General features: G+C 39.9%; 1 protein-coding gene across 4 annotated transcripts in view; it reads right to left on the bottom strand.

Moving 5' to 3' along the window:
* The window catches only part of PCNX2 (pecanex 2), a 281,436-nt gene that overhangs the window by 245,140 nt on the left and 9,122 nt on the right, over positions 1–27,174 (bottom strand). For 3 of the 4 annotated variants that reach the window (XR_011496310.1, XM_014854585.3, XM_044758805.2), the window contains exons 2-5: positions 11,763–11,968; positions 11,028–11,151; positions 10,270–10,306; positions 2,151–3,449 (exon numbers count right to left, since the gene is read on the bottom strand). Coding sequence is in view for 3 of the 4 variants with exons in the window: in XM_014854585.3 (XP_014710071.3) it covers positions 2,151–3,449; positions 10,270–10,306; positions 11,028–11,151; positions 11,763–11,968 (1,666 nt within the window). In the remaining variant the exon portion in view is untranslated. The remainder of the gene's footprint in view (positions 1–2,150; positions 3,450–10,269; positions 10,307–11,027; positions 11,152–11,762; positions 11,969–27,174) is intronic. The other variant, XM_070492557.1, reaches the window with a different exon arrangement.

Raw genomic sequence — 27,174 nt, 5'->3', positions numbered from 1 at the left:
GCCTTGCTGCCCCTGCCAGTTCCTGACAACCAAGCTGCTCCTTTCCATAGAAAATCTCACAGCATCCGTATCTCTTTGCACGTCCCCTAGGTTCTCACTTCAACATTGTTCTGCCCGAATGTGGCTGGCTGCAAAATTTAAGAAGAACAGAAACTTAAGAAGACAAACCAAATAAACCTTACGTATTGCCTGAGGGGAAAATCAGGAAAAAAAGGCTGAAATTGATCACGTAGCACGCCTTTTCATATAGTTTCCTAATTGAACCCTCACAGTAAATCTGTAACATATTATTATTCCTGCTTTATTGAAGAAACTATGACTCAGATGGATTTGGTAAATTGCCCAAGCTCACCCAGCTGGTATGACAAAACCAAAATTTGGCCCTGGGCTACCAGATTCCAAAGCCAGTGCTCCATCCACCATGTACACAGCTTCCTGGGAACACACACATGTCGTCTGGATCAACGTTGTCCAGTACGATAGACGGTAGCGACATGTGGCTATTTAAATGAATTAAAATTCACCAAAATTAAAAATTCAACTTCTTACTACACAATCCTTATTTCAAGTATTTAATAGCTACATGTGGCCAGTGGCTACTGTATGGGACAGCAGATGTGGGATATTTCCATCGCTGCAGAAAGTTCTGTTGGACAGTGCTGATCTAGATGTATGAATCTTTCTATTAAATAGATGATAAACACCCAAATCTTATATCAGAAAGATTTTTATCTCAAAGTAACCAACGCTTTCTTGTACTGCCTACGTTTGTTAAAAAATTTAACTGACTCTTTCCTGTTCTTATTAATTCCAAATGCAAAATCTTAGATATATTAACATAGTAAAATGGAGAACATATTAATGACATAATTTAAACATTCAAAATTAATGAATTTTTAAGCAAGAGTGGACCAATGAGCACACATAGCAATCCCTTTGGCAGAGCACCGGAAAGACCAAAGAAACCGGAGCAAATTGCCAGGAGCTGCCAACACAGAACCAGAGGGACCCCCTGGCTGTCCCAAAGAGTGGAGAATGACCAGCAGCAAAGGGACAATCCTAGCACGAAGAAATGCTACAACCTACAGCAAAGAAAATGAGCTGCCACCTGCAGCCACAACTTCTAGCAAGCAATCCTATTATATAGACACTATCTCACCAGAAATACATGCAGAAATGATGTACTCGAAAATCACAGCAACATGGACATTTGAAGTTAAAAGACTTTTTTAAGAACTCTAGTCCAGTGAGCACACTGAGGCCCAGAGATATTAACTAACCTGAAAATAAATGAATCTTTTATAGACAGAGGAAACATAGTTTATTTTTTATGAGCATGGACTCTGGAGCAAGGCTGCCTGGGATCAAAGCTCTGTTCTGGTACCTCCTACGCTTAGCAGACTAACTTGGGAAAGTTAGTGAAAATCTCTGAGCCTCAGCTGCAAAACAGGAATGACAACAGTACCCATCACACAAGGTTATATGAGGAGCAAATGAGTTAATATGAGAGTAACTGTATAATTTATTGTTCAAACTGGGAACACTGTTGAGAGTGAAAGGTGGGGCTATTAATAATTATTTTGGCAAAACAAGTGTAAATGAGGACCCTCTCGGGGAAACCGCGATATACGGTCACCCTTGTTAATAAAAGTGCTCAGGACAGAGCCTGACATACATTAAGAGCTGTGTAAGTGTTCGTTACAATTACATTTACAACTTGGGATAATTAGGGATTTCCGCATAAAGGATTTTATAAAGGAGTTCAACAGAAAACTGGATTCACTTAACAGAAATTTGGTTTATGATCAGCTTTTCCAGAATGCATCTATTCTATAAAGAGAGAGATTAAGTTCTTGCCACATGGTAAACATAATTGCTTATTTCCTTGGAAATAAATATTCTTGCCTTCTAAGGAAGCCAAAGGTTCATTACTATGCCTTAAATTGCCTGGTGGAGTAAACCAATTTTGATATATGCTCATCGCGTAGTTTAGTCTTGGCACATCCGGTAAATATCAGTGATAATGCCAAGCAGCAAATAACTGCCTAATAGCTGGCCCACTATTTGCAAAATCAAATCCCAGAAGGCAAATAACCAAGAGCTGTACTGCCACCTTTGTATCATCAGGACAGGAGTGATGCGAATCATACCTCTGAGCAGCCCCCTTTCTCTGTTCCCCTCTGCTGACCCACGCCTTTGGTCAGAGGCCACCACCTTGGAAGTATTAATTGATTCTAACAGGGAGACAAATTCCAAGAAGTTGGATTCATTTGGTATTTGTCCTTCCTTTGCCTCGAGATCAGATTTGGAAGTTGGTATTGTTTTCTCTTTCTCGTTGGTGATTTCTGGGGAACTTTTGCACAAGAAGACGTCTGTCCCACTGTCAACACTGAGGACCCGGGCATGTCTCTTTCCATGACTGGTCTTACAAGATGATGGGTCAAGGTTAGCCTGGCCTTCCCTTCCCGCTTCAGACTCAAAGACCATGTTAGGTGTGAGCGGGGGTGTTGTTTCACACTGGTCTCCTGGGGAAGGACCATAGTCGTTGGTGGCCTTTCCCCCGTCCCCAGATTCATAGCCAGAGCACTGATTGGAGGATGCCTCCACCGTCAGTCTCTCTGGAGTCCTTTCACTTCCATTGTCTTCAGGACAAACAACGTCTCCTCCTCCATCCTCAGACAGCTCGAGGGTGATGACAGGAATTCTCATCTGCTCCACGTTTGCAGGACTGGCCACCCCTGGGGTAGCCAGCTCAGCATCAGACTTTAAACCAGTTCTCTCAGTGCTAATGACCTTCAGGTGGAGCGAGCTTTCCAAGTCTGTCAGGGAGTTCTGGGTACTGCTCATGGTGATGACAATTTTAATGGGTTCATGCAGACTCAGTGGATCTCCATGTTGAGAAGTGTCAATAAGAGTAACAGCTACCTCACTATCTGAGTAGTCCACTTCCTGGTTCAAGGGCGGGTCCACCTGCCAGGAAGCATCCACTGGTCTGTGCTCAGCTTTGGCGATGACCGTGTTACACTGAGGGCAGCTACTGCTCAGGCTGTCCTGAGGCGACATGCTTTGCAACTGTTCCCTTATGGAGCCCTGGGCGTAATTCGCAGGTTCTGGAATCAGGACGGAATTCTCACTCCCCCCCGGCTGGAAGGAGACGTCTGTTTCTAGTAAGTCATACTGAGACAAAGACAGGTGTGGCAACTTCTTCGAGCCTTCTTTATCCACTAAGCCGCCCTCAGATCTGTGGCGGAAAGGGGGCTGCCCCTTGGCTCCCCTTTCTTTCCCTTTATCATTGATAAGAGTTTCTGCCACAACTGGTTTCAATGGCATTGCTGACGTGGTCATGGTTTCCGGCATGAACCCTTTAGAAGCAGGTAAGTTTTCTGTTTTGATACCAGGTGAGGTAGATGACACTGGAGCTACAGGTTGGTCTTCTGACAGAACGACACCTGAAATAAACAACAACAGCAGGCAACTTTATTAGCATACAAAATGGATGAATAATGTCCCAGAGCAAGATCTAATAATAACAAAACCAAAACTAGCACTAGCAACAAATGTGATGGGATGCCTATCTCAAAAATATCAGCTCCACTGGGAAATTGTTCTGGAAATCTCTATATTTAAAATAACAATTCAGACTTTTAGCTTTTGCTGTTTTGTGGCATTGGGAGGCAGACCAGTACGGTTTACCAATTTGGGCGTTGCAGCCAGAAAGGTCCTGGCTCTGCTATTCACTAGCTACGCTACCTTGGGCAGGTTCGTTAATCTCCAATCCTCAACCTCCTTAGTGGTAAAATAGAGATATTTATACCAACCTCTTAAGGTTGCCATGAGGACCTATAAGGATGGACAGGGAAAGCGCTAGCCCGAGGACAGTCAATGGGCTCGTGGGCACCTTGACCCATGGACAATAATAATCTCATACTTCTGATGATTCATATATTTTCAAAACATTTTAAATTGCATCTGCAAACAATATTTACTTACGATGCAGGGGGCTGAAAGTGAGCTCTGTGCCTGCTTCCCTTTATCTGTTAATGACGCTACCATTCCCTACGCCTCTTACGCTAGAAACTTTGGGGTCATCTTTTGGTTTTTCTTTCTCCCCTGGCCTTATGGTCATTCAATCAATTAATGCCGTCACCCTTTCTTTCACTTCTATCATGAAGAGTATTCTCTGGCGGCACAAGGGGTGCATTGTCCCAGGTTCTGCAAAGCCATGGGAAAAACAGAATGAGCAACTTCTCATTTACTCAAATATTGGAGGAAAAAAGTAAGTAACACAACTCTTGAGGTAATATACCTTATTATCAAAACAAATGGGCATATTATGAAAAAGACGAAAAAAATTTTATGATATAACATGTATTTTTTTTAAATTAACCCTTGCCTGATCCAGCCTATGACCCCCAGGCCTCAGGAGGCAGGGGCCTGGAGCAGGCAGGAGTATTCACTCACTCTCTACTGCCTTCAGGGGCACTTTGGTAGAAAGAACTGAGAGACCCTGCCCTACAATGCTCTAGTCAAAAGACCCTCTTTGACTCTAAAACAAACTCCAGGCACAACTCTCCCACCTGGAATGTTCTTTCTCCTCACCCACTGACGACTCCATTCAAGGCCTTATTCATATCCCTCCTTCAACATGTAATTTCCCATGATCACCTAAACCAGAAATAAACTCTCTACTTCTGAATGTTTTAAGCATTTAATGTCTGTAAAATTAAACTTCGCTTACAATATACTTCTTGAATTGTAGTTTTTCTAACATACATTTAAATTATCTTCCCAACCGGACTATATAGTTCTAGAAAAACAACTATATTTTATACTCATTGAATCCTCCAAAGAAATCAGCATGTCATCTTCTCCATGCTCAAGAATGTTGGTTGATGATGATCATGAATCGTGAACAACCCTATGTAAGTTATCCTACGAGGCAGGGTAGATCCTTTCCAGGAAAACAGAACAGAAGAGAAGAAACCTATCCAAGGTCACAAAGCCACTGATGAAACCGAGACTAGACCCAGATTTTCTGAATCCTGGTCTGACCCTCCTCTGCTCTCTCGCATCACCTCTGCATACATGTGTATGGCTACTCTACTTTTTGTCATTCAGATCCCAACTTGAATATTTTCTTGTCAGAGAGGCTTTCCATGACTACCCAATGTAAAGTTCGCTTGTCGAAAATTAATAAAAATATTGCAGGAAAAATCCAAATCACCAGGCAGGGCCTGAGAAAAGGGCTCTTGGGCTAGACCTGTAAAAAATAATTTATTGTTTCATTACCTCCCACACTACACAATTGTGATTGCACAGGTTAGCAGAAACCAGGACCATTTTCCAACATACAAGATGAGAGGAAAGAGCACGCCATGTTAAAAAAAAAAAAAAAAAGGTATTTAAAGCAAAGTGCGGTGGGAGTTCACCTGGCATGTCTGAAAAACAGAAAGAAAGTCTGTGAAGCTGGAGCAAAAGAGCAAAGGGAGCGTGAGAGGAAGAGAGATCAGCAAGGCAGGCAGGGTCCAAAATATATCAGGCTCTACAAGCCAAAGTAAGAGCTTGGACTTTACATTAAGAATAATGTGAACCCAGCAGAAGTTTTTCAGTGGAGGGAGAGCACATGACCTGAATTAGGTTTTTAAAAATAGCTCTGCCTACTGCATGAGGGACAGACTGCAGTGAAGTACAAGAATGGAGGAAGGGAGCCCGGCGAGGAGGCTACCGCAGTTGAGAAATAGTGGTGTCTCAGACTAGCGTGGTAGTGGTGGGCATGGAGAGAAATAGATACATCTGAGCTACGCTTTGGAGTAGAGTTGACAGGACTTGCTGATGGATTGAAGCTGAAGGCAGTGAGTGAAAGGGCAACCAAGGAAAACTCCTTGATTTGGGAGTTTTGCCAACTGGATTGGTCATGGGACTGTTTACTGATAAGGAGAAAACTAGAGGAAGTACAGACTTAGAAACATCAATTGAGAAATCCCTGTGGGTGGTAATCCATTTGATATGACTATTAGACATCTTATCCAGGAGGAAATAGGTGTAAGGAGCTGAATGCATGAGACTGAAGTCCAGAGAGAGGTCAAAACTGGGGAACAGATTCACTCATCATCACATACATGGCATTTAAAGATAGGTATGACATCACCAAGGGAGAGCTGGTATCTAGAGAAGAGAAAGGGGCCCAAGACCAAGACCAGAGGCACTCCAGCCTTTATCTGTCAAACAACAGTGGAGGATCAATCAAAGCACTCTGAGAAGGAAGAAAATCAGGAAAATGTGCTATTATGAAAGCCAAGAGAAGGTTGGTCAACTACAATTTATTGCATATAAACGAATAAAGTCATATTGTGGCCTGTAAATGTGTCTTTTGTGAATATGTTAGCATGTCACATCTCAGTGCCTGCTTAGCCCTAAGCAAAAATGGTAATAATGAATTTCCTACCTAGAAAACTAAGAAAAAAGTTGGCCTAATGTGACCCCACCAAGATATTGCTTAACAATGAAATCTAACCGAATATAATAATCTGGCTTCTATCATTGACACTTTAGCTGTAAAAACATACCATATTACTAAGAAAAAGATACATCAAGAAAGACACTATGACAAAACTACATGATCATGTCAATAGATGCACAGAAAGCATCTGACAAAAATCCACCACCATGACAAAAACATTCAACAAACTGAGATTAGAAGAGAACATCCTCAACCTGATACAGGCTATTTATGAAACACTCAAAGCTCACATCATACATAATGGTAAAAGACTGAATGCTTTGCCCATAGGATCAGAAACAAGGCAATGATGTCCACTCTCACCACTTCTAATCAACATTGTACTGGAAATTCTAGCCAGGGCAATTAGTCAAGAAAAAGAAATAAAAGGCAACTCGATTGGACAGGGAAAAGCAAAGGATCTCTATTCATAGACGATATCATTTTGTATATAAAAAATCCCAAGGAATCCACTAAAAAACTATTAGAAGCAATAAACATTCAGGAAGTGTGTACATACAAAATAAATATGAAAAAATCAATTATATTTTTATACACCAGCAATAAACAATCTGAAATGAAATTAAGAACACAATTCCAGTTATAACAGCATCTAAAGAATAAAATACTAAGGAATAAGTTTAACAAAAGAAACACAAGACTTGTACACTGAAAACTACAAGACACTGTCAAAAAAAAATGAAAGAAGATCCAAGTAAGTGAAAAGACATCCAACGTTCGTGGATTCAAAAACTTAATACTGTTAAGATGGCAATTCCCCCCAAATTTATCTACAGATTCAACACAATCCTTATCAATGTCCCAGCTGTCTTTTTCACAGAAACTGATAGCCCACATGAAAATGTAAGGGCCCCAAAATAGCCAAAATAACATTGGAGGACTCACAGTTCCCAATTTCAAAACTTGTAATACAGCTACAGTAGTCAAGACAGTGTGATACTGGCACAAGGACAGATATAGGAGCAAAAGAATAGAACTGAAAGTCCAAAAATAAACCCTCACATGTATGGGCAACTGATTTTTAACAAGGGTGACAGGACGAGTTAGTGAGGGAAATAGTCTTCGAACAAACGGTGCTGCGCCAACTGATAAACAAATGCAAAAGAATTAATTGGACCTCTACCTCACATCACACACAAAAACTAACTCAAAATAGTTCATAGATCTGAATTCAAGAGCTAAAACTATAAAACTTTTAGAAAAAAATAGCAATAAATATTCATCACTGTGGATTAAGCAATGGTTTCTTATACATGACACCAAAAGCCCAAGCAACAAAAGAATCAATAAAGTGGACTTCACGAAAATTAAAAACTTTTGTGCTTCAAAGGACTCCATTAAGAAAGTGATAAAACATGGGGCTGGCCCAGTGGCGCAGTGGGTAAGTTCACATGTTCTGCTTTGGCGGCCCGGGGTTCACTGGTTCGAATCCCGGGTGCAGACATGGCACCGCTTGGCAAGCCATGCTGCGGTAGGCGTCCCACATATAAAGTAGAGGAAGATGGGCATGGATGTTAGCTCAGGGCCAGTCTTCCTCAGCAAAAAGAGGAGGATTGGTGGTGGAAGTTAGCTCAGGGCTAATCTTCCTCAAAAAAAACAAAAGAAAGTGATAAAACCACCCACAGAATGAGAGAAAATATTTATAAATATATCTGATAAAGGACATGGATCCAAAATATACAAATAACTCTTACAACTCGCCAACAAAATGACAATCCAATTAAAAACTGCACAAAGCATTTGAATAGACATTTCCCTAAGGATAATGATGATGATGAAAACATCATTAGTCATCAGAGAAATACAAGTCAAAACCACAAGATACCATTTTACACCCACTAGGATGGCTAGAATCAAAAACATGGACAGTAACAAGTGTTGTCACAGACACAGAGAAATTGTGACCCTTACACGTTGACGGTGGAAATGCAAAATGATGTGCCTGCAATCTAAAACAGCCTAGTAGCTCCTCCAATGGTTAAATATAGAGTTACGAAATAACCCAGCAATTCCACTCCTAGGTACGTATGTACCCAAGAGAATGAAAACACAAAAACTCCCACACGAATGTTCATTGCAGCATCACTCTTAATAGCCAGAAAGTGCAAACAACTCAAATGCTCATCAACTTATGAATGGATAAATAAAATGTACATCCATTTAATGGAATCTTATTTGGCAAGAGAAAGAAATGAAGTACAGATATAAGCTACAACATGGATGAACCTTGAAAATGTTATGCTAATTGAAAGAAGCTGGTCACACAAGACCACATATTACATTATTCCATTTATATGAAATGTCCAGAACAGGCAAATCAATAGAGCCAGAAAGGACACTAGTGGTGGCCCAGGGCTGGACGAGTCGGGGAGATTGAAGGGTGAGGGCTAAGCTGTGTGGTGTTTCTCTTCAAGGTAATAAAAATATTCTAAAATTGATTGTGACAATGGATATACAACTCTGTGAATATACTAAAAACCATTGAATTATACACTTTAAATGAGTGAATTGCATGGCATCTGACTTATATCTCAATAGAGCTGTTAAAAAAATAAAGAAAACCATTGTGCCTTTTAACAACAAAAAGAATTGGATACTTGAATGGTAGATTATGAGATCAATCTAATAAAAAAAATCACTTAAATGCAGTGTTGCTAAGAAAACATTGGATTTAGCAGTCAGGAATGGGTCTAAATGCCACCTGTACATTTTACACATTATGACTCAGAACGAAATGACAATTGCAAAACCTCTACTGTAATTTCTAGTACACAGAAGAAAGGAAGGAATTGTTTCAATTGAACGATGAAGCTAAAAGGCCACAACTGACATTGAAAGGATGTAAAGTGTGCGTGTTAACAGCAGTGATACACTTGATCTGGAAGAATACATAGTTTAGTACGGGGAAAAATGTGTGTGTGTGTACAAATAGACATAAGTAACATTGTTATGAAACTGTGTGTAACTAAAATATTTGAAACCGAACTAATGCACATTTCATGTCAGCAGTATAATATAGAAAAAAGAATTCAGATAATCCTTTATATATTATTATCACAGAATTCAGCTGAGTGATGAAAAAGAAACTTTATTTTAGGTTTTCAGGGCCATGGTGCTAATTTCATCTGTTTTCCAAAAAACAAAATATTATACTATTTTTTAAATTTAAATAAAGCATAAACTTCTCTTTGTAGTACTACTGCCAAAAAAAAAAAAAACAGAATTGCAGAAAAAGGAAGGGGTTAATTCAGGTCTCCAAAAGTTCTTTTCTAAGTCTTCTGAAGGCAATAAAAAGATGAAATCTTTGCAAAAAAGTAAAAGAAAAACTTAGGGTGTTAAAAGAAAGTTCCCAGAAACAAAATTTATGACTTGAAAGAGATGCAGATATACAGAATGCAATAAAATTTCCTCTGTCATCTTTCAATCTAAGTACTACAGTAAAAAGTTTGTAGGTTGATGATGAATTTATCCTATTTTATATCTGCCATTGGAGCCATCTGAAATGAGACACTGGAGAAAGGACAATGAAATATGATCAATAAAATATCATAATTCGAAGACGAACGAATTCTGACAAGAAATAATTAAAATTAAGAGTTAGAAATAAAGTTAAAATATAACTGTGCAATCTTAGGTACAGTGCTTATTTTTAATTAATTCACTGCCATTCTGTTTTATAAAAATTATTTTTTACTTCACTCAGGATAATGCTATGATAAAATATTAAATGATAATAATAAACACTCTACCTTTGAGATCTTCCACTGTTTCCTGTGCTGGCAACTCCTAAGTAAACAAAAGAACAAAAATCAATACGTGACTCAGCTCCCTGCCCATTTCCAGGCAGTCAGCAGACACCGAGCAGCAGCCACTGCTCTTCTAAATGGCATGTGGGAACGAGACTATAGTGTCCACTCTGCTTAAGCTTCTAACAAAATGAGCAGCAAAACGGAGGACAAAAATATATGTAAGGATAGACCTCCATCCAAGGCCACACTGTGATAAAATTAAGAAATTAAAGGAGAAGAAATAATGTGCTACTTTATTCTACAGTGAATGGAGCCCAGTGAAGTTAATCTAGAAGAAAGGTGATTTATTGACTTTCCAAGAGGCAGGTGCGATTTAACGTGGAGTAGTGGAGTTGATTCCAGGAGAAGGCACTGCAAATATGATGGTTCAGATGAATGACAGACAGCAGACGGGAGAGGGAAGTGAAGGTCTGCATTTCGGCTCTTCTAGCCAGAGGGACAGGCTGAGCAGGGAGGGGCAGATGGCAGAGGAGCCAGTGAGCGGGCTTCTAGCATATGACGGGGCATTTATCTCATGGTCCCAGAGCTGGTTGTTTTACACTCTGAGATGTGATACTCCAGACATTCCACAAGCACAAGGGCTAGTCTTTACCACTCGTGTGTGTAAACTACAATCGCTGCCACTGCACACTTTCATTCTGGGGCGATCAGCACTAGAGGAGCAGGAAGAGAGTGAAACAGAAAAACAGACCGCTCACCAGTGGATCACCAGAAGATTGCTGAGAGTGTATGCTTTGCCCCCTGGAGCTGCAGCGGAGAGGAGGCGTAGAGAGGTTCTGGTGGGCCTCTTCCTTCTTGCCATTGTTAATCTGCCTGTTATTGCTAATCCAACATGAGAAACACAAGAGCAGTGATATTACCAAACAGAACTACGACTCTTTTGGTAATAGTCCCAAAACAATTTTTTTCCTAGATTCCACTTTATCATATTCACTATATACACATTTTATTTTTAAGAGAGAGTAATAAACATCACTTTAAAATATGACATGCTCTCTTAAGGAACTATCAGAAATTAGGGCAAGAATAATGACGATGCTTAACCCAAGAATTACTCTCAATATTTCAGTTCTCTGCAATGTATTACTTTTATATTAACAGACGCAAATGTTCTTTTTGAAAATACTCTAGCATGCACAAAACATTTAAATGACAAGACAAAAATACTGACGTAAAATATTTTGCTGTGCTAAGCCTAATGCAAATGAACTCCAGAGCATTCCAGAGCATGGCATAAGCTCATATTAATAGTTAAACCCTCTCAATTAATATCAATTTTATGCTTAAGTGTATGCTTAAATATAAGAAAATGTACATATTTGTATCTGTCTGTACTGGCACATTTTCACAAACAACTAAGAAATGAGAAAAATTATTTTAATCAAAATGTAAACATTTAAATTATGAACTGACATATTAATTAGAGATGTTACCTTGGGTTTTTGTGGTTGGTTACGTGTTCACTGTTGGCCTCTTTGTCTCTACTGGGCTTTTCTTTCTTTCTGGAAGGCCTTTGTTGAATCACTTCCCCTTTATCAAACATGAGGTGGAGGCGGTAACTGACCACTTTGATGACAGTGAAGAGTATGGTCACTGAACTGCAGTAAAGAAAGACAGTGATGGCGTGTGGAGGAAAAGCCTAAAGAAGAGAAAAGAAGGGAAAAGTTCACTTGCTTATAAGATTGTCTTTTGTCTTAAATGTAAAAGCATTTTTAGATGATTTATTGAGTATAAATGGGGCAAGCTTTCAGATTTTATTAGTTTTATAAACTTTTCGTGGTTGCAACACCTGAGGAGACAGGGCAGCCATCTTTCATAAGAAGTATCTTGTTTCTCAGGTTGTGGTACTAGTTGCATTAATGACCAACATTTGATTTGCAGGCAGGAATCCCACAAAACGAAAGATACAGTGAGGCTCTCCATTTCCTACCAGCTCTTTTCCACAGCCTAGTCTGACCTCTCTGTGCATCTGGCCTTCAAGGTCAGAGAAAGGCCTTTGAGATGCTGTTTCCTCCAACAAAACACAAAAAGCCTTGTGGAGAACAGAGATGAGAGGGAAGGAGAGAGGTTAGTGTAACGACCCCTTCCTTTCCTCCCTGACTCCCCCTGTGTTAACACCATCAGGCCACGGATTTTCCTAGTGACGTGATGCAGGCAAGGGCCACCAAAGGGTGTACTGCTTCCAAAAGGAAGAGGGGTATTTCCATCAGTGACAAAGGATCTTAGCATGGAGATCATGGTGAAGGTCAGCTCAATTCTGTTCAACCCCCTCAAAAAACAAAAAGAATCACTGGGATCCACATAACTGGCCCACTCTGTAGCATCCCCCACACCCCTTCCTAGCTCTCTCCCAGGACCACGGAACAAGACAGGTTCTCTGGTCCTTCCTAAACTGAATTCTTATCTTTTGGGATGAAAATGGATCTCCGAGTGTCTCAATATGACATCAAGGACAGCCTCAACAAATCAAAAAGCGAGACCCTTTTATCAATGCCCCTCCCTGAAGGACCTCAGAAATCCGGTGATCAGGCTAGTCTGTGCTGCCACCTGGAACACAGACCTGCAGACAACATGGCCCGGCCCACTCTGCTCCCAAGCAGTCCCTGCACAACCTGCAATGGACTTGTCTGATAGCTCATCCTCTAGGTCAGATCTCTCCTAAAACTCAATAGTCAAACAAAAAGAACAACAGAGCAAGAGGAAAACTATCACCAATAAGCAAAAGCTGAAGTGAAGAATTTTCACCATCACCAACTTGCTTTTATTTCATGGAGAAAAGTCTACAAATAAATATGAATTAATAAATAAATGAGTGAAACAATGGCTAAACAAGATAATATTAGATAGATAGATACATAGATAGATACATAGATAGATACATAGATAGATAACAGATGAAAGTCATGTGCCCTACCTGGAAGCAGATAAGTTTCATATTCACACATGTACCTCCTGATGAGAAGCTGTGAAGAACCTCAAGCAATATATAGACAAGATGAAAAAAAAGGAAGGGAGTGACAGGGGCCATTAATAGCTTCCATCACTTCTTAACATGTCTATTTATTTCTGATCTAAAAAGTTTAGTCTACCGCTAGAGAGTGAGTTTGACGAAACTGATGAAAGAAGAAACAAAACCCAGAAAATGATCATGAGAATAGATCAGCATCCTGTCATATGCAAATTATATTCAAAACTTGTTTGAATTATAATGTAACTTGGGCTTCATCATACTCCGATTAGTAGGGGTAGCAGAGAGATCCAGTGCTCACTAAATACTCCATGTACTCCCCTACACGTCCCAGCCTCCCCTGCAGTTAGGCTGGGGCCATGTGACTACTTTTGGCCAATCAACTATGAGCACAGGTGGCCAGTGTCACTTCTAACCCTAGATAATTAGGAGCTACGTGCTTCCTCCATCCCCCTCTTCTCTTTAGTTGGTTTAAATTTGTTTTCCAGATGATCCATCTACAAGACGATAGAGCTTCCTTCAGCCTGGATGCATGGGTGATTCTGTGGAACAAGGCCCTTCTAGGCCGGAGATGGACATGTAATCAGAGTGAGGAATAAATCTTCGATTCATTTAAATACTGAGATTTATGTTTTACCTGCTGTGGCAGCCAGCATTGCTTAACTTAATTAATATTCGGGGTTCCATTTCCATGGGGAAACTTCTATTCAAATTAGATCAGAGATAAACTGAAGAAAACCCTAAGGCATTGGGAAGAGAATGCTAGGGAAGAAGGGTGAGAAGGGAAAGAGTCTATACAGATATTGGGAAAATTCATTTGGAAAAAAACTGACTTGCCACAATAAGAAGAGAGATTACTTTTCAGTTTATCCTCATAAATATGGACTACAGCATTGGCTTGGTAATGTTGAAATTAAGAGAAAGCAAGAAGTTAGAATTTAAAGTTAACGTGAGGGTTAGTTTCTAGTTTGCAACCCAGGTGAGAACAGGCCCTTGTGTCATCCTCTTCGAAGGACCACTTGGCATGTCCCCAAAGAGCCCATACACCTCACCAGGCCATGGTGGGAGACAGAGGTTTTACTGAAAATTTCCAGGGAGAGAGGAAAGGTTTTACAATATGCTATACAAGGTATATTACTTCTCCCAAAATTCCCCGCTCTCATGATTCCTTTAAAAATCTCTCCCTTCAGAACAAAATGTAGCCCCTCTCAAAGATCCCCTTTTTTACTCCATGTATTTAAGCTCTGCATGGGCTCCTCCAATTGTCCATTCCCAGGGACATCACTGAAAATTACGTTCAAGGCCATTTTACTGATGACATCATTGTGCTCCGTCAACAAAAGATCTCCAGCTTCTAGGATTTTCTCTCCCTGTAAGTATGAATGCAGGGAGAGGAGGAAGGTTTAAGAAACAATGTGTCATGGATGAGCAGTTTTAAATTTGTTTTTAATTTATATCACAGGTTCCCCACCCGATATAAGGTATATTCATGTTTTGAATAGAAGTTGACTTGTTCTAAGGAAAATCGTAATTTTTTCTTTGTTTCCACAAGCCTTTATCATTTTAACACATTCTGACTAACAATAGAAGGTAACATTTTTCAAGATTACATCGTTGGCCATAAAAGCTGTATGTTGTTCTCCGACCCATTATTAGGATAATTAGTAGTATAGTAACTCATCTGACCAAACTGTTTCTGACAAAATTTCATGAAAAACAACATGCTGTTACCAACAAAGCAATTACAAATACAGTCATTTGTATCTCTCACAAAACTGGATTTGGCGCCATCTAGAAGTGCCTGGCTACGTGAACACCCAGACCATTCACAAACATCCCCACAGGACCCACTTCTGTTCCTTTAGGCTCACAGCTCCAGCTCTCTCATAGTCACCACTCTTTTTCTTTTTTTTTTTTAACTTTTTCATTGTGGTAAAATATACATAACATAAAAATTTACCATCTTAACCACTTTTAAGTGTACAGTGCAGTGGCATTAAATATATTCATTGTTTTGCAACCATTACCATCATCCGCCCTTAGAACTTTTTCATCTTTCAAAAAACTGAAACATTATACTCTATAACCATTAAACAATAACTCTTCATTCCCTCCCTCCCCCAGCCCCCAGCAACCACTGTTCTACTTTCTGTCTCTATGAATTTGACTCCTCTAGGTATCTCATATAAACAGAATCATACAGTATTTGTCCTTTTGTGACTGGATTGTTTCCCTTAGCATAATGTCTTCAAGGTTCAGCCATGTTGTAGCATGCGTCAAAATTTCCTTCCTTTAAAAGGCTGAATAATATTGCACTGTGTGTACATACCACATTTTGTTTATACATTCATCCGTTGATGGACATTTGGGTTGTTTCCATCCTTTGGCTATTGTGACTAAAGCTGCTATGAACATAGGTGTGCAAACATCTCTTCGTAACCCAGCTTTCAATCCTTTGGGGTATATACCCAAGTGGACTTGCTGGATCACATGGTAATTGCATGTTTAATCTTTCGAGGAATACACGTAGTTTTTTCCATAGAGGCTGCACCATTTTACACCACTATGGCTTTTAACTTTAGGCTGATGGGTTATTACTTTCCACATCCTGAGCAGCCTGGAGAGATCACTAATCTGGTTGAGTGAGCACTAGCTATAAATAATGCTAGTGTCCGGTGAGAATAAACCACTTCTGAGGGTTTCAGTGTGCAGACATAAAGAAGGACACTCTTCGGGGTCCAACTTTTATCAATGTATATTTCATAAACATACTTCACCAATCTACTTTCACACAGTAATTTTGAAGAAGACTTCTGGGAGTGATTATTTTCATTTTGAAAATGAAGAATCTGAAGCATAAAGTGGGTCATACTACAGAGCTGATAAGTGCACATATCTCCTTTTATCTAGAAGTTACTTACCTAGCCCCTTCAATGACCTGATAGAGAACTAAGGACTCAGAAGAAATTTTTTTTTAAAAAATGGCCTCTGGACAGTGAAAACACACCACCCTCAGAGGGAAACAATTCCTCCCACTCATCTCGTTCCAGGAGAGGGCATTATTCCCTCTACGCAGCTGGCCTCTCTGAACGTCTGACTCACTCTCTCCTCTGACTGGTGATTCTGGGGAGCAGTGATTTCTGACCAGTGATTTGGGGAGTAAGACCTGGGCATGCCTTAGTCATGCCTTCCCCTTCTCTCAGGAGCTAGGCTGGACCGAGGAGGTGTACGTCTGGGCAGCATCTCCATGCTACAAGATCTCCAGCATCTGCTTCAGAGATATGAGAGATCCCATTTTGTTCATCCACTTTGTCAAATTAAGAGAGATGATCTTTGTCCATCCAGTCATCCATTCTCCAGGCATTCATTCAATAGAGAAGTGTGGAGTATCTTGCCTGTATTAAGGCAATAGTCCCAAGAACTTCACTCAAGTAGGACTCTTGATTCCTCTCTAAGTAAACTATAATTCCTTGGGGGGTTGGGCACAGGTCTATATATCAAAAATTAGGCCACAAGATAGAGAAGTAAATCATTTCGCTGCATTTATATATGTGAAGGAATTTATAGGTTTTCAGATCTTAAATAATAGTTCATTACATAGTTCATGAATTTCCTTTATAAAAAAATTAACAAATTTAGTATTTTTTCAGAAAAGCTGGAACTTCTGGTTATATACTGAGAACTGGAATGAGCTCAGCGGTAGTTTGGATCCTGGGAATATGGATCAAGAACTCCTGGAGGCAGCGTGTCAGAATGCATGCTGACGTATATGAAACTGCCTGACAATATGGGAGGGAGCCCTCAATGCAGTACCCTTAGAAGCAGACCAGCCTTGCAAGTATGTACTTATTTAAAAATGATGAGGTGGGTAGAATCAAGAAATGTGACTGGTTCTCAAGAGACAGCCTTATTTGCCCTTCTACCTTACAAAGTAAGTTGGACAAAAAGAGGAATATAACACTTTCTCTTGGGCCCGCTGCTTGACTTCCTTTGGTCTGCTGTCTATTTCTCATTAGATCTGCTCTGATTTCTTTGACCTCCTGGGCCTCTTTCTTTGTGTACAGCTTTCAGGAGGGAAATACTGGCTAGAGAAGTGGCAGGCAAATATTTGGATTGTCAAGATAGTGCTACGGGGAGCAATACAATGGAAAAACAACCGAAGGTTGAAGAGGGAGAGTTGAGGAAGGGTTATTAAAATGAGAATATTTGCAGGCCTAAATGCTTTGAAAACTATTTAGAAACCTGGCACCTGCAATTACCCAATCCTCTCTCTCTCACTCTTCTCTTCTCATAAAGAATACTGAGTGGATAGCTTAGTCCATGAATGCTTAGTATAGTCAGGAAATTTGGATTGATACTGTCTTTTTGATTTCGGATGGTCATGGTAAGAGTTAACATTTTATTTACAATTTTAACGTACAGTCAGATAAACAAGATAAATTAACCAGTAAGCTCAATAAAGGCAAAGAGATGTCCACCTCAATGCAATGATAAGCTCAACCATAAATCTGTACTGATATTGAGTTTGACTATCACTGAACATCAGTGTCATGTGTTTCCTAGTAGAAAGAAATCTGTTATTTAGAATTAAAAATGAGAATTAAATAATGTGAATGTTTATGAAATATAAACTATTCCTGATTATTGCCATATTTGATTTGTAAATCTAAACTTACATATTCATTTTTCATAAGGAATTTTCAAAATACTTCTGACCTCACAAAGCCACTAACCCAGTACTGAAAGTTCTGAGTTCATTGTCAGCAAGTTCCTGGACTCTTTGTGTTTTTATGTGCCCTCAAAACTCAAATGAGAGAAAATGTTTAGTGTCATGAAGTTTCAAATGTGTTTCAATTAATATTTAAATTTAATTATTTCTAATATTACGTTTCTTAATTTTTAAGCAATATTCTTCAAAATCAATTACATTAAAAGAGTAAAATCAGTCAGTAATAATGCTTTTTTAAAAGAGATAAAAATGAGTTGAATAGACTTTTACCTTACACATTCTGCTTCACAAACAAGCAGACGCTGCAATGCTGTCTGAGTCACAGAAGGACAGTGCTCCCAGTTCAAGGTGAGAGAGTTCTTGCAAGGCTGTGCTAGAGGGGATCCCTGTGCATTCCCCATGTTCACCCACAAATTGTGCATACCTTCTCTTGAAGAAACTAGATCTTGGCATGCCTCAGAATCCTCCTTCCCTTCTACTCAACTGCAAGCATCTTTAGTCTGATTCTTCCATGGGCCATCCCACCAAGGATTGCCTAGTGGCTTTCTGCTCTTTCCCATTCAGTGTTTTTCAACGTAATAGAAGTTCCTTTGGCACTTGAGGTCCAACAATTTCTCATTGTGCAAGATGTTTAGCATCTCTGGCCCTCACTCTTTAAATGCTATGGTAACATTGAATTTAAGTGCCACTATGATAAAGTCATTGAGAGGAACCCAGAAATGCTCCTCATAAAAACTGCCAAGGCCCTTTGGGGGCAGTTACTGGTCCCAATCTAGATTGTGCCTACTTAACTATAATACAGAGGAATAGGTATTATCATGCTGCAGTAAATGCCACTAGAGTCATAGACATCACCCATTATTATATAATATTATATAACCCATATTATATAATGATCACCTTCATTTTTTTAGCCTAGAGTTTCTCAATCTCAACACTATTGACATCCTAGACCACATGATTCTCTGTTGAGGGAGCTATTCTGTGCACCATGGGATGCTTAGTAGCATCCCTGGTCCCCACACACTAGGTGCCAGTAGCAACCCCTCCAGCGTTATAACTGAAATTGTCTCCAGACATTGTCAAATGTCCCTGAAGGGAGTGAAGAGCTGCCCCCCCCAACCCCCGCAGTGAAATGCACTGCTTAGCCCATAAATATATATGTGATTACTTTGTACCAAACATAGAGATAAAAAACATAGTTCCTATTCTCCCAGAGTTCAAAGGTGAGATAGATGAGTGACAATTACAAGGTAGGGTAGCAATTGCTATAATTCTGGTGAGGTGAGACGTGCCTAACTCAGAGTGAGGGCTGGGGATAAAGGGTCAGGGAAATTATTCCAGAGGAAGCAGACATCTGTGAGAACTATGAAGAATACCGAGAAAAGCCAGGCAGAAGGCACAGCAAGTGAGAGCAGAGCACCTTCCAGGAAGTGCAAACGTTTCAGAATAAGACACACGTGGCATCCAAAGCGGGAGGATGGCGGTAACACACGAAGGGTCTCATACACCATATTCTTCAGGATTTGATCTTCACCTTGAAGAAAGGGTGCAGAATACTAACCATAGAAGAGAAAAGTTGGTGTCCGCATTTTACAAGATCATCAGTGTGGACGGGAGGCTGGACACCGGAGTGAGGCTGGCCAAGAGGAGACCGGAAAGGGGCTGAGCTACTTCACAGAACTCTTGTGGAGTTTAATGAAATCATCTACGTGATTTTCCATAAAGTTGCTTTAAAAACTGTAAAGTGTGCTATAAATGTAGACATAAACTATTGCCTCTGCCCTCCTATGGCAGCGATAGAAACTCCAAAGATGTTTCTAAAAGAAATGTCTGAGACCATCAGGACCAATGGCAGGATTGTTGGGACAAATAAATAATCTTGCAAGGTAACTACTTGGAAGGACTTACCATATGGTAAGTTCCTATATCTTTTATTTTAAAAACATATTATTTATGGAAAATAGTATGGTGCTTCCTAAAAAAATTAAAAATAGTATAACCATATGTTCCAGTAATTCCACTTCAACTGAAGAGAAGTGAGAGCAAGGTCTTGAAGAGATATGAACACTCATTCATGTTCATAGCAGCATTATTCACAACAGCCAAGAGGTGAAAGCAACCCAAGTATCTATCTAAAGATGAATGGATGAACAAAATGTGGTATCTATTTACAACGAAATATTATTCAACCTTAAAAAGGAAGGAAAGGTTGACACGCTACAACACAGATGACCCTTGAAGACATTATGCTAAAAGCGAAATGAGCCAGTCACAAAAAGACAAATACTGTGTGATTATACTTACATGACATATGTAGAGAAATCAAATTCATAAAATGGGAAAGTAGAATGGTGATTACCAGGAACTAGCGGAGGGGAAAATGGAGAGTTGTTGTTTAATGAACACAGAGTTTCAGTTTTGCAAGATCAAAATGTTCTGGAAATTCGTGGCACAACAATGTGAATATACTTAACACTACTGAGTTGTACAGTCAAAAATGATTAAGATGGTAAATTTTTAGTTACATGTATTTTACCGCAATTTAAAAAAGTAATTATTTTATAACACTTTAGATTACGTATGGCATTTTCCAACTGAGAAATATGAACGACCAAATCACATTAGGTCCCTTGGTTCCTCCCTAAATGGAGCTTCAACAGGACCAATTCATCAGAGAGCCCAATGATGCTCCTAGAATATCTCCCAAGATCAAATCGCATCTACTCAACAAGTGCTCGCTGCCCAAAGTAAGCTACAAGGAAAAGGCCCACCTAGTCAGCTGGATCATTCAGAGACCCAGCCACCTATTCCTTTAGGCTTTCACAAGTACTCACTGAAAACATATTCTGTGCAAGGCACTGTGCTTGGCTCCGGGGGGAGAGCTGTGACCAAAACAGGCAAATGTCTGTCTTCAAGGAGCTTCCATTATAGCACAGGACTAATTACAACTCATCATAAAATTAACTTATTTTGGTCCAACAAGAGGAGCTAACCTAGTTTGAGGTGTCAGGGGAAAACCCCGTAAGAATCTGGTATTTAACGTGAGCACTGAAGGATGAACTTGAGTCAAGTTGGAAAGGCAAGGGGGTAGTTTCAGGCAGTGGGAACAGAGTGCACAAAAGCCATAAAGGGCCTTAGAGACACAAAGAAGGCCTGTGCAGCTGCCAGCCCTGGCGCGAGGGAGGAGGAGAAAGCGGTGACATGAGGCTGGAAAGACGGGAGTGGCCAGATAACAGGGCCAGATGTGGAGCCCTGCCAGTCCTCCCTCAATCCCTGCTGGAGGCCCTTGGTGGCTTGCTTGCTAATCTCCCCACCCCTGCTCTACAGTTGTCTGGATACTCCCTCTCAAGCACCATTTTAATCACATCACTGCCCTATGAAAATACGTACACTTAACTCTCTCCAGCACTTCTTTTATTAGTTTCAAACCTTTTCACATCAAGGCCCCCTTGAGCCTCCAGACTCTTGATCATTGCATGGCAAGAGTGTGCCCTGCTGTCCTCCATCGAGTCAAAACCCCAAATCAACATGGGCTCAAGAAGAAAAATACCCAGATGGTGAGATAAGTGTGTACACATGGTGTACAAACAATACAGAGTGACACACAACTGAAGGGCTCACTCAGGTAAAGTGTCCCACCTGAGTGTGAGGCTGTCCAGTTAAAGAAGATGCAGACGATCACAGAGCATGGTTGCTGTTGTTGAGGGCTCCATGGAGAAGCCGGGCGTCAATCATGATGTAGGAAATAGATAACGCAAGACATGGAGCAGGACTCTAGGTGGAGGCAGGTGCCAGGCATATACCGTTAGCACAGATGCAATAGGCAAAGCCATCATGGTAGCTTGACTCTCAAAGGAAAAGGAAGATAAAGAAATGCAGAGAGAGACTTGAAGAGAAGGCCCACGTGGAAAGAAAAAGGCAACATGGAGCCAGAGAACACTAAGAAGCAATGAATGACAAGTGAAGGAGGAGGAAAGCCAGGATATACCTTTCTTTGCAACATCACAGGCTTTATTAACCAGTTGATTAGTAAATGGTTTAGTGCATACTATCTGTTAAGCACTCTGATTTCCAGGTCAGCTATTATTTGTGCAACCCACAGAAAGTTATGTCACTTTTATGGACTCTCCTTTCCAGTAATTATAAACTCCTTGAATGCAGGGGCCAAGTCTAAATCTTTGTATATCCTGTAAGTCAGCACTGTGCCCTGTCTTGGCTTCGGCAATTATGTTGGGCCCTAGTCTCCCTCGCACCCATTTTCAAGGCTCCCAAACAGTGGCAAGGACAAACTGTGCTTTCCTCAGGAGCTGAGAGAGCCAAGTGTATGGAGAAGTCACAAGAAGTAGCTGACTCATGGCAAGGTGTCAGGGCTCCCATACTGGGCAACCTGTTAAGGTCCTCTTGAGATGACAAATAACGGGGTGAGTAGAGGGAGAGAGGATACTGCAACAGTAACCTCATGTCAAGGAGACCAGCATCTTAAGAGCCAATTTACTACCTGGATGGAAAGGGGGATCATGGGCCCCAATCTTATAAGTCAGAACAAGGAAAAGTCTCAAAGAATTGTGGCTGGTGATGGGAACAGGGGTGCACTTCTGTGCAGAGGGAGTGGAGATTTCTAAGAAGTGAAGGTTTTCTGATAACCAAGGGATATGAATAGGATTGTATGTTTCTTCTTTGGTGTCAACCCTGCTTCTCCAGTCCTTTGCAGCTGGAGACAATGATGCCCTCCACTCCATTCTATTCTAGAGCCAATCACAGCCCAGTTGTAGGCCTGGGACGCAGTCCTGCTGCTAACACACCAGCTACTCCAGGTGGTAGAGCTGAGCCCTTTTGGCATCCAGTAGAGCTCCCATATTACAGCAGTAATGCCCTGTTGTCCTTTGGATGCATCCCACTCCTACACACATAGCATTATATTATGATCTCATGGGTGCTCAAATTAACCCATCTTTGGCCACCATCTACAAGTTTACCCCCATAGCCTTTAACATGACCTTAGTATTCTTAAATAGCTTCTTTGAATTTAGGGTCCTCTTCTACATTTTCTGGCCCAGACCTGGAATGTGCCATTTCTTCAAAGAGCCCTAGTTCCTTTTAGAAGGAAATGGAATTTAGAGACACCCTTTTAATCTCTATATAGCTTCCACTTTTTTCACTTAACAATAGATCCTGAAGATCACTCTATAGCAGTCTAATTTCTCATTCCCTTTTTCACAACTGCATAGTACTCCACTATGTGGATGTACAGTAATTCATTCAACCAGTTTCCTATCAATTGACATCTGTTTCTAGTCTTCTGCTATAACAAGCAGTCTTCAATCAGTCACCTTGTACATATATCCCTATGAATTTCTGAGAATGGCTATTTATTTAAAGCACATTAAGTATTATCTTTTAAATCTCTGCTACCTAGATATGCCAAAATCATATTATTTTAATATGTATTTCTTGGATTATTATTAAAATAATTGTTCACATGTTTGCTGAATATATATATATATGTATGTATATTTCTCTGTGTCAATTGTCTATGTCACTTTTCAAAGACTTTGTTTTTCTTATTGATTCTTACGTATTCATAAGAGCCATGTAAAGATGGTTAGTTCCATGAGGAAAGGAGCCAGTCTGTCTTATTCTCTGCTATACTCTCAACATCCACCCTGGAAGTCAGCAAATAGCTGCTCAAAAACATCAGTGAACAAATAAATATTTATGATAGCAGTGTATGTCTATATGTTTTAAATTTTTCTCAATTTAACAATTTTGCCACTTTGGAGAAGTTATTTAGCCTTCATAAATCTCTGCTTCTTCTGTGAAATGGGAATAAGAGTTCCCAAAAGCATTGTTAATTATTTTATTACTACACTTTCTGGTAGATCATAAGAACCCAAATGTTAGTGTCACTTCACAGTAGCAACAGCATCAACAGATCATTCATCAATACCATGAAATAATAAATCAGAAATGGTATTTTGAGATGGAGCCAAGAACAACAGAGCAAATGTTTTTATCACCTGCGTAGATCATCAGATGTGTTAATACATAATGAGAGAAAAAATAATTTTGAAATAAGCCAGACAATTGTCTTCTTGGCAAAATTGTTTCAGGAATTGCTCAGGGACATTTCTTACCTTTGGGGATTTTTATGCTTCCCTGATTATTAAGTATCTAGGTGTAGTTTTGAAAGGAAGAATAAGTTATCAAAAGATGAGGAAGACCAATGGGAAATAAGTATTAGTTCTTGATTTTCTTTTGAAATGGTAAAGATTCGGGAGGAAGGAAGTAAAACATACACATAATCCAGTATAGAAAACTGTTAAGGTGCCCTCACAGTCCAAAACTTCCATATTTTCTTTCTAATTTGTAAGACTAGTCAAGATCAATAAACGAGGTAAAGTCATTTTCATTTGGTCCAACGATCTTTTTTTTTTAAGTCTAAGTTTCCCACGATGGGGAAAAAGTTTATAATTATTTAATAATTATAAACTTAATAATTTCATGGAAGAAATACATAATTGCCACATAAATAATAAAACAAAGGTCATCTTGGAAACAACAGCAATTTGAACTTTAAGGCAATCCAATACAAAGCTTAACACCCCAGTTTTCAAGCTCCATTTTTGACGATCTGGATAATCCAGATGATTTGGATCCTGGCCACAACATCGTGGTGAGTATATTGATATGGGCCTGCCCACACACTGTTAAACACACTATCAAAAACGTGTCTTCCCTTACTTAACCAATTGCATTAACAGAAAGAGCAATCTGATTACCCACTGTGTCAGAAGCACCACACCAGGGACCCAGAGGGAATTCTAATCGCATCCCCACCCCTAAGATTCCTGCAAAGCTGGGGGAGGGATAAGCCTCTCTTGAACCCAAGTCTCTCTCCAGATGTTGTGCCATTTCTCTGCTCCCTGTGTGAAAGAAGAGTCTTTACCAGTGTCTTCACTTCACCTTCCATTGCCTCCTAAACCCACGGCAATCTGACTTCCACTCCCCAACACCCCACTGGAAATGTTCTTTCAAAGTTTCTAAAGACAAAAATGTAATACAATTTCCCTTTTCTCAGCAGCCCTCAATGCCGTTGCTCACTTCTTGAAACACTCTCTTCTTTCTGCTTCTGAGACGCCATCCTCTCCTGGCTTTTCCTGTGCCTCACTCACACCTCCTCTGTGCCCTGTGTCTGAGAGTAGGGCTCCTCAGACCTCCCACTTAGCCCGCTTCTCTCTTTCTACACATTCTGCCCAGGAGCTCTCACTCAGTCCTTGGCAGTAAATATAATCTCTATACCGATGACTTTCAAATTCATATCTCCAGCTTAGATTGCTCTGGTAAGTTCCCCACACCTATATCCAACTGTCTACTCAACATCTCCATTTTGATATCTAAAAGGAAACTCCAAACTAACACGTCTAAAATTAGGGGTTTGGTTTCCCATCCCTTTCCACCAACTGTCTTTTCCTACCCTTTCTCATCTCAGTCACTGGTACCCCATACCCCTGCTGCTCAAACCGGATAACCAGGCATCACCCTTGATTCCTCCCTCATCCTCACTCGTCCACGCCAAAAATGAACTTATCACTAAATCTTATCCAATATATTCACATTTCTCCATCTTCACTGCCACCACCATCCCCTGGTTGGAGTTAGTACTCCAAATAGCCTCTGAACCTCCCACTTCTGTTCCTGCTCTTTGTCTAATCTACTTTCCACCCAGCAGCCAGAGAAATTTTTGATAAAGTAAAATAGTATATCTTCGTAATGAGTTTTTTGAAACAGGTTAAAGTTTTATACCTCCCAATATTATTAAATCAATGAGGATGGGGAATAAAAATAGAATCACATACCCACAGATGAACCTAACCATATATAAAATTGATAGCATAACCACAAAGATAAGTCAAAAACTAAAAATAAAGAATTAATCCTATAAAATTTTTAGACTTGACACTAATATAATGTTATATGTCAATTATACCTTGATAAAAATTTTTTTAAGAATTAATCCAAGTAACTTTAGAACACAATACTCTCACAGCACATTATTGGTGTAGTCTTAAAAAATAATAATAAATCAAAGCAATCTTGAACTTAAAGATTTTGTTTTGGTAGTGGTATGGGAACAGACATTCCTGTGTATACTTTAGAATTGAAAAAATGATATTGGTGGGAACCAGAGTTCTCACTGTGGGAAAAAGGAGATACAAATGTGGAGTGAATAAAGGAGAGGAAGAATCCTTTGCTTCTCATTGGACCAAGGTTTCAGAACAAACTGTCCGCAGACAGATAGATCTCCCAGCTGTATCTACAGAAAGGACGTGGAGGCAAAGACAATCCAGATGCAATGAACACAACTATTGCTGTCCTAAATCTTGGTTTCCCAATGCCATTCTACACCCAAAGGATCAGAGCTCCTTAGAGAAACGGCTGATTTTTCCAGTGCTGAGGTAGGGAAAGCACAAGCTAGGCCTGGACTATCCCAGGCCAGAAAGCAAGAAAGTCCTCGAAAACTGATGGGGACATGTCCAAAGGACTCAGGAACTGCTTGAAGAAGGTTCCACTTGCCAAATCTTGGGTAATTTGAACATCAAGAAGAACGATGATAGGAACGGATTATAACCCACTGAATAAAAAATAACAAGCACAACAAAACTATAGCGGTAGGGGGCAAAGGAGAGCTTTCCTTTACAGAAGAGTACCAATAATAGAAAATTACTATTTTGCAACTACCCTTGCAATAATTATTTTAGGCAAGAATCCTCAATTTATGCTACAACCATTGAGTGAAAGTGTTTTGGGAAATATAATAATATAGGCAGTCTCCAGGTTTCCCCTCACAGATTACTTATTAAATACAAAGGGGAAAATAGGTACCTTTACCAAAGAGAAATCTGGGTCACACCACCTTAGCTAGTAGCACCAACTATGCGGGAAATTGTTGAGACACTACATGCCTCTGACGTGACACAGAACAAGGACACATCACTTCTGTAGTATTCATGCCAAAAAATGCATAATCACACATCTAATCTCAAGGAAACAATAAAAAAAATCCAAATTAAGGAATATTCTTCAAAACAACTTTCAAGGCCACAAAACAAAAAAAATACTTGAAGAACTTGTTCTAGATTAAAGG

The sequence above is a fragment of the Equus asinus genome, chromosome 2 (genome assembly GCF_041296235.1).
Source record: "Equus asinus isolate D_3611 breed Donkey chromosome 2, EquAss-T2T_v2, whole genome shotgun sequence".
NCBI classification, from domain to species: domain Eukaryota; kingdom Metazoa; phylum Chordata; class Mammalia; order Perissodactyla; family Equidae; genus Equus; species Equus asinus.
This window is presented reverse-complemented; position numbering and strand designations above follow the sequence as displayed.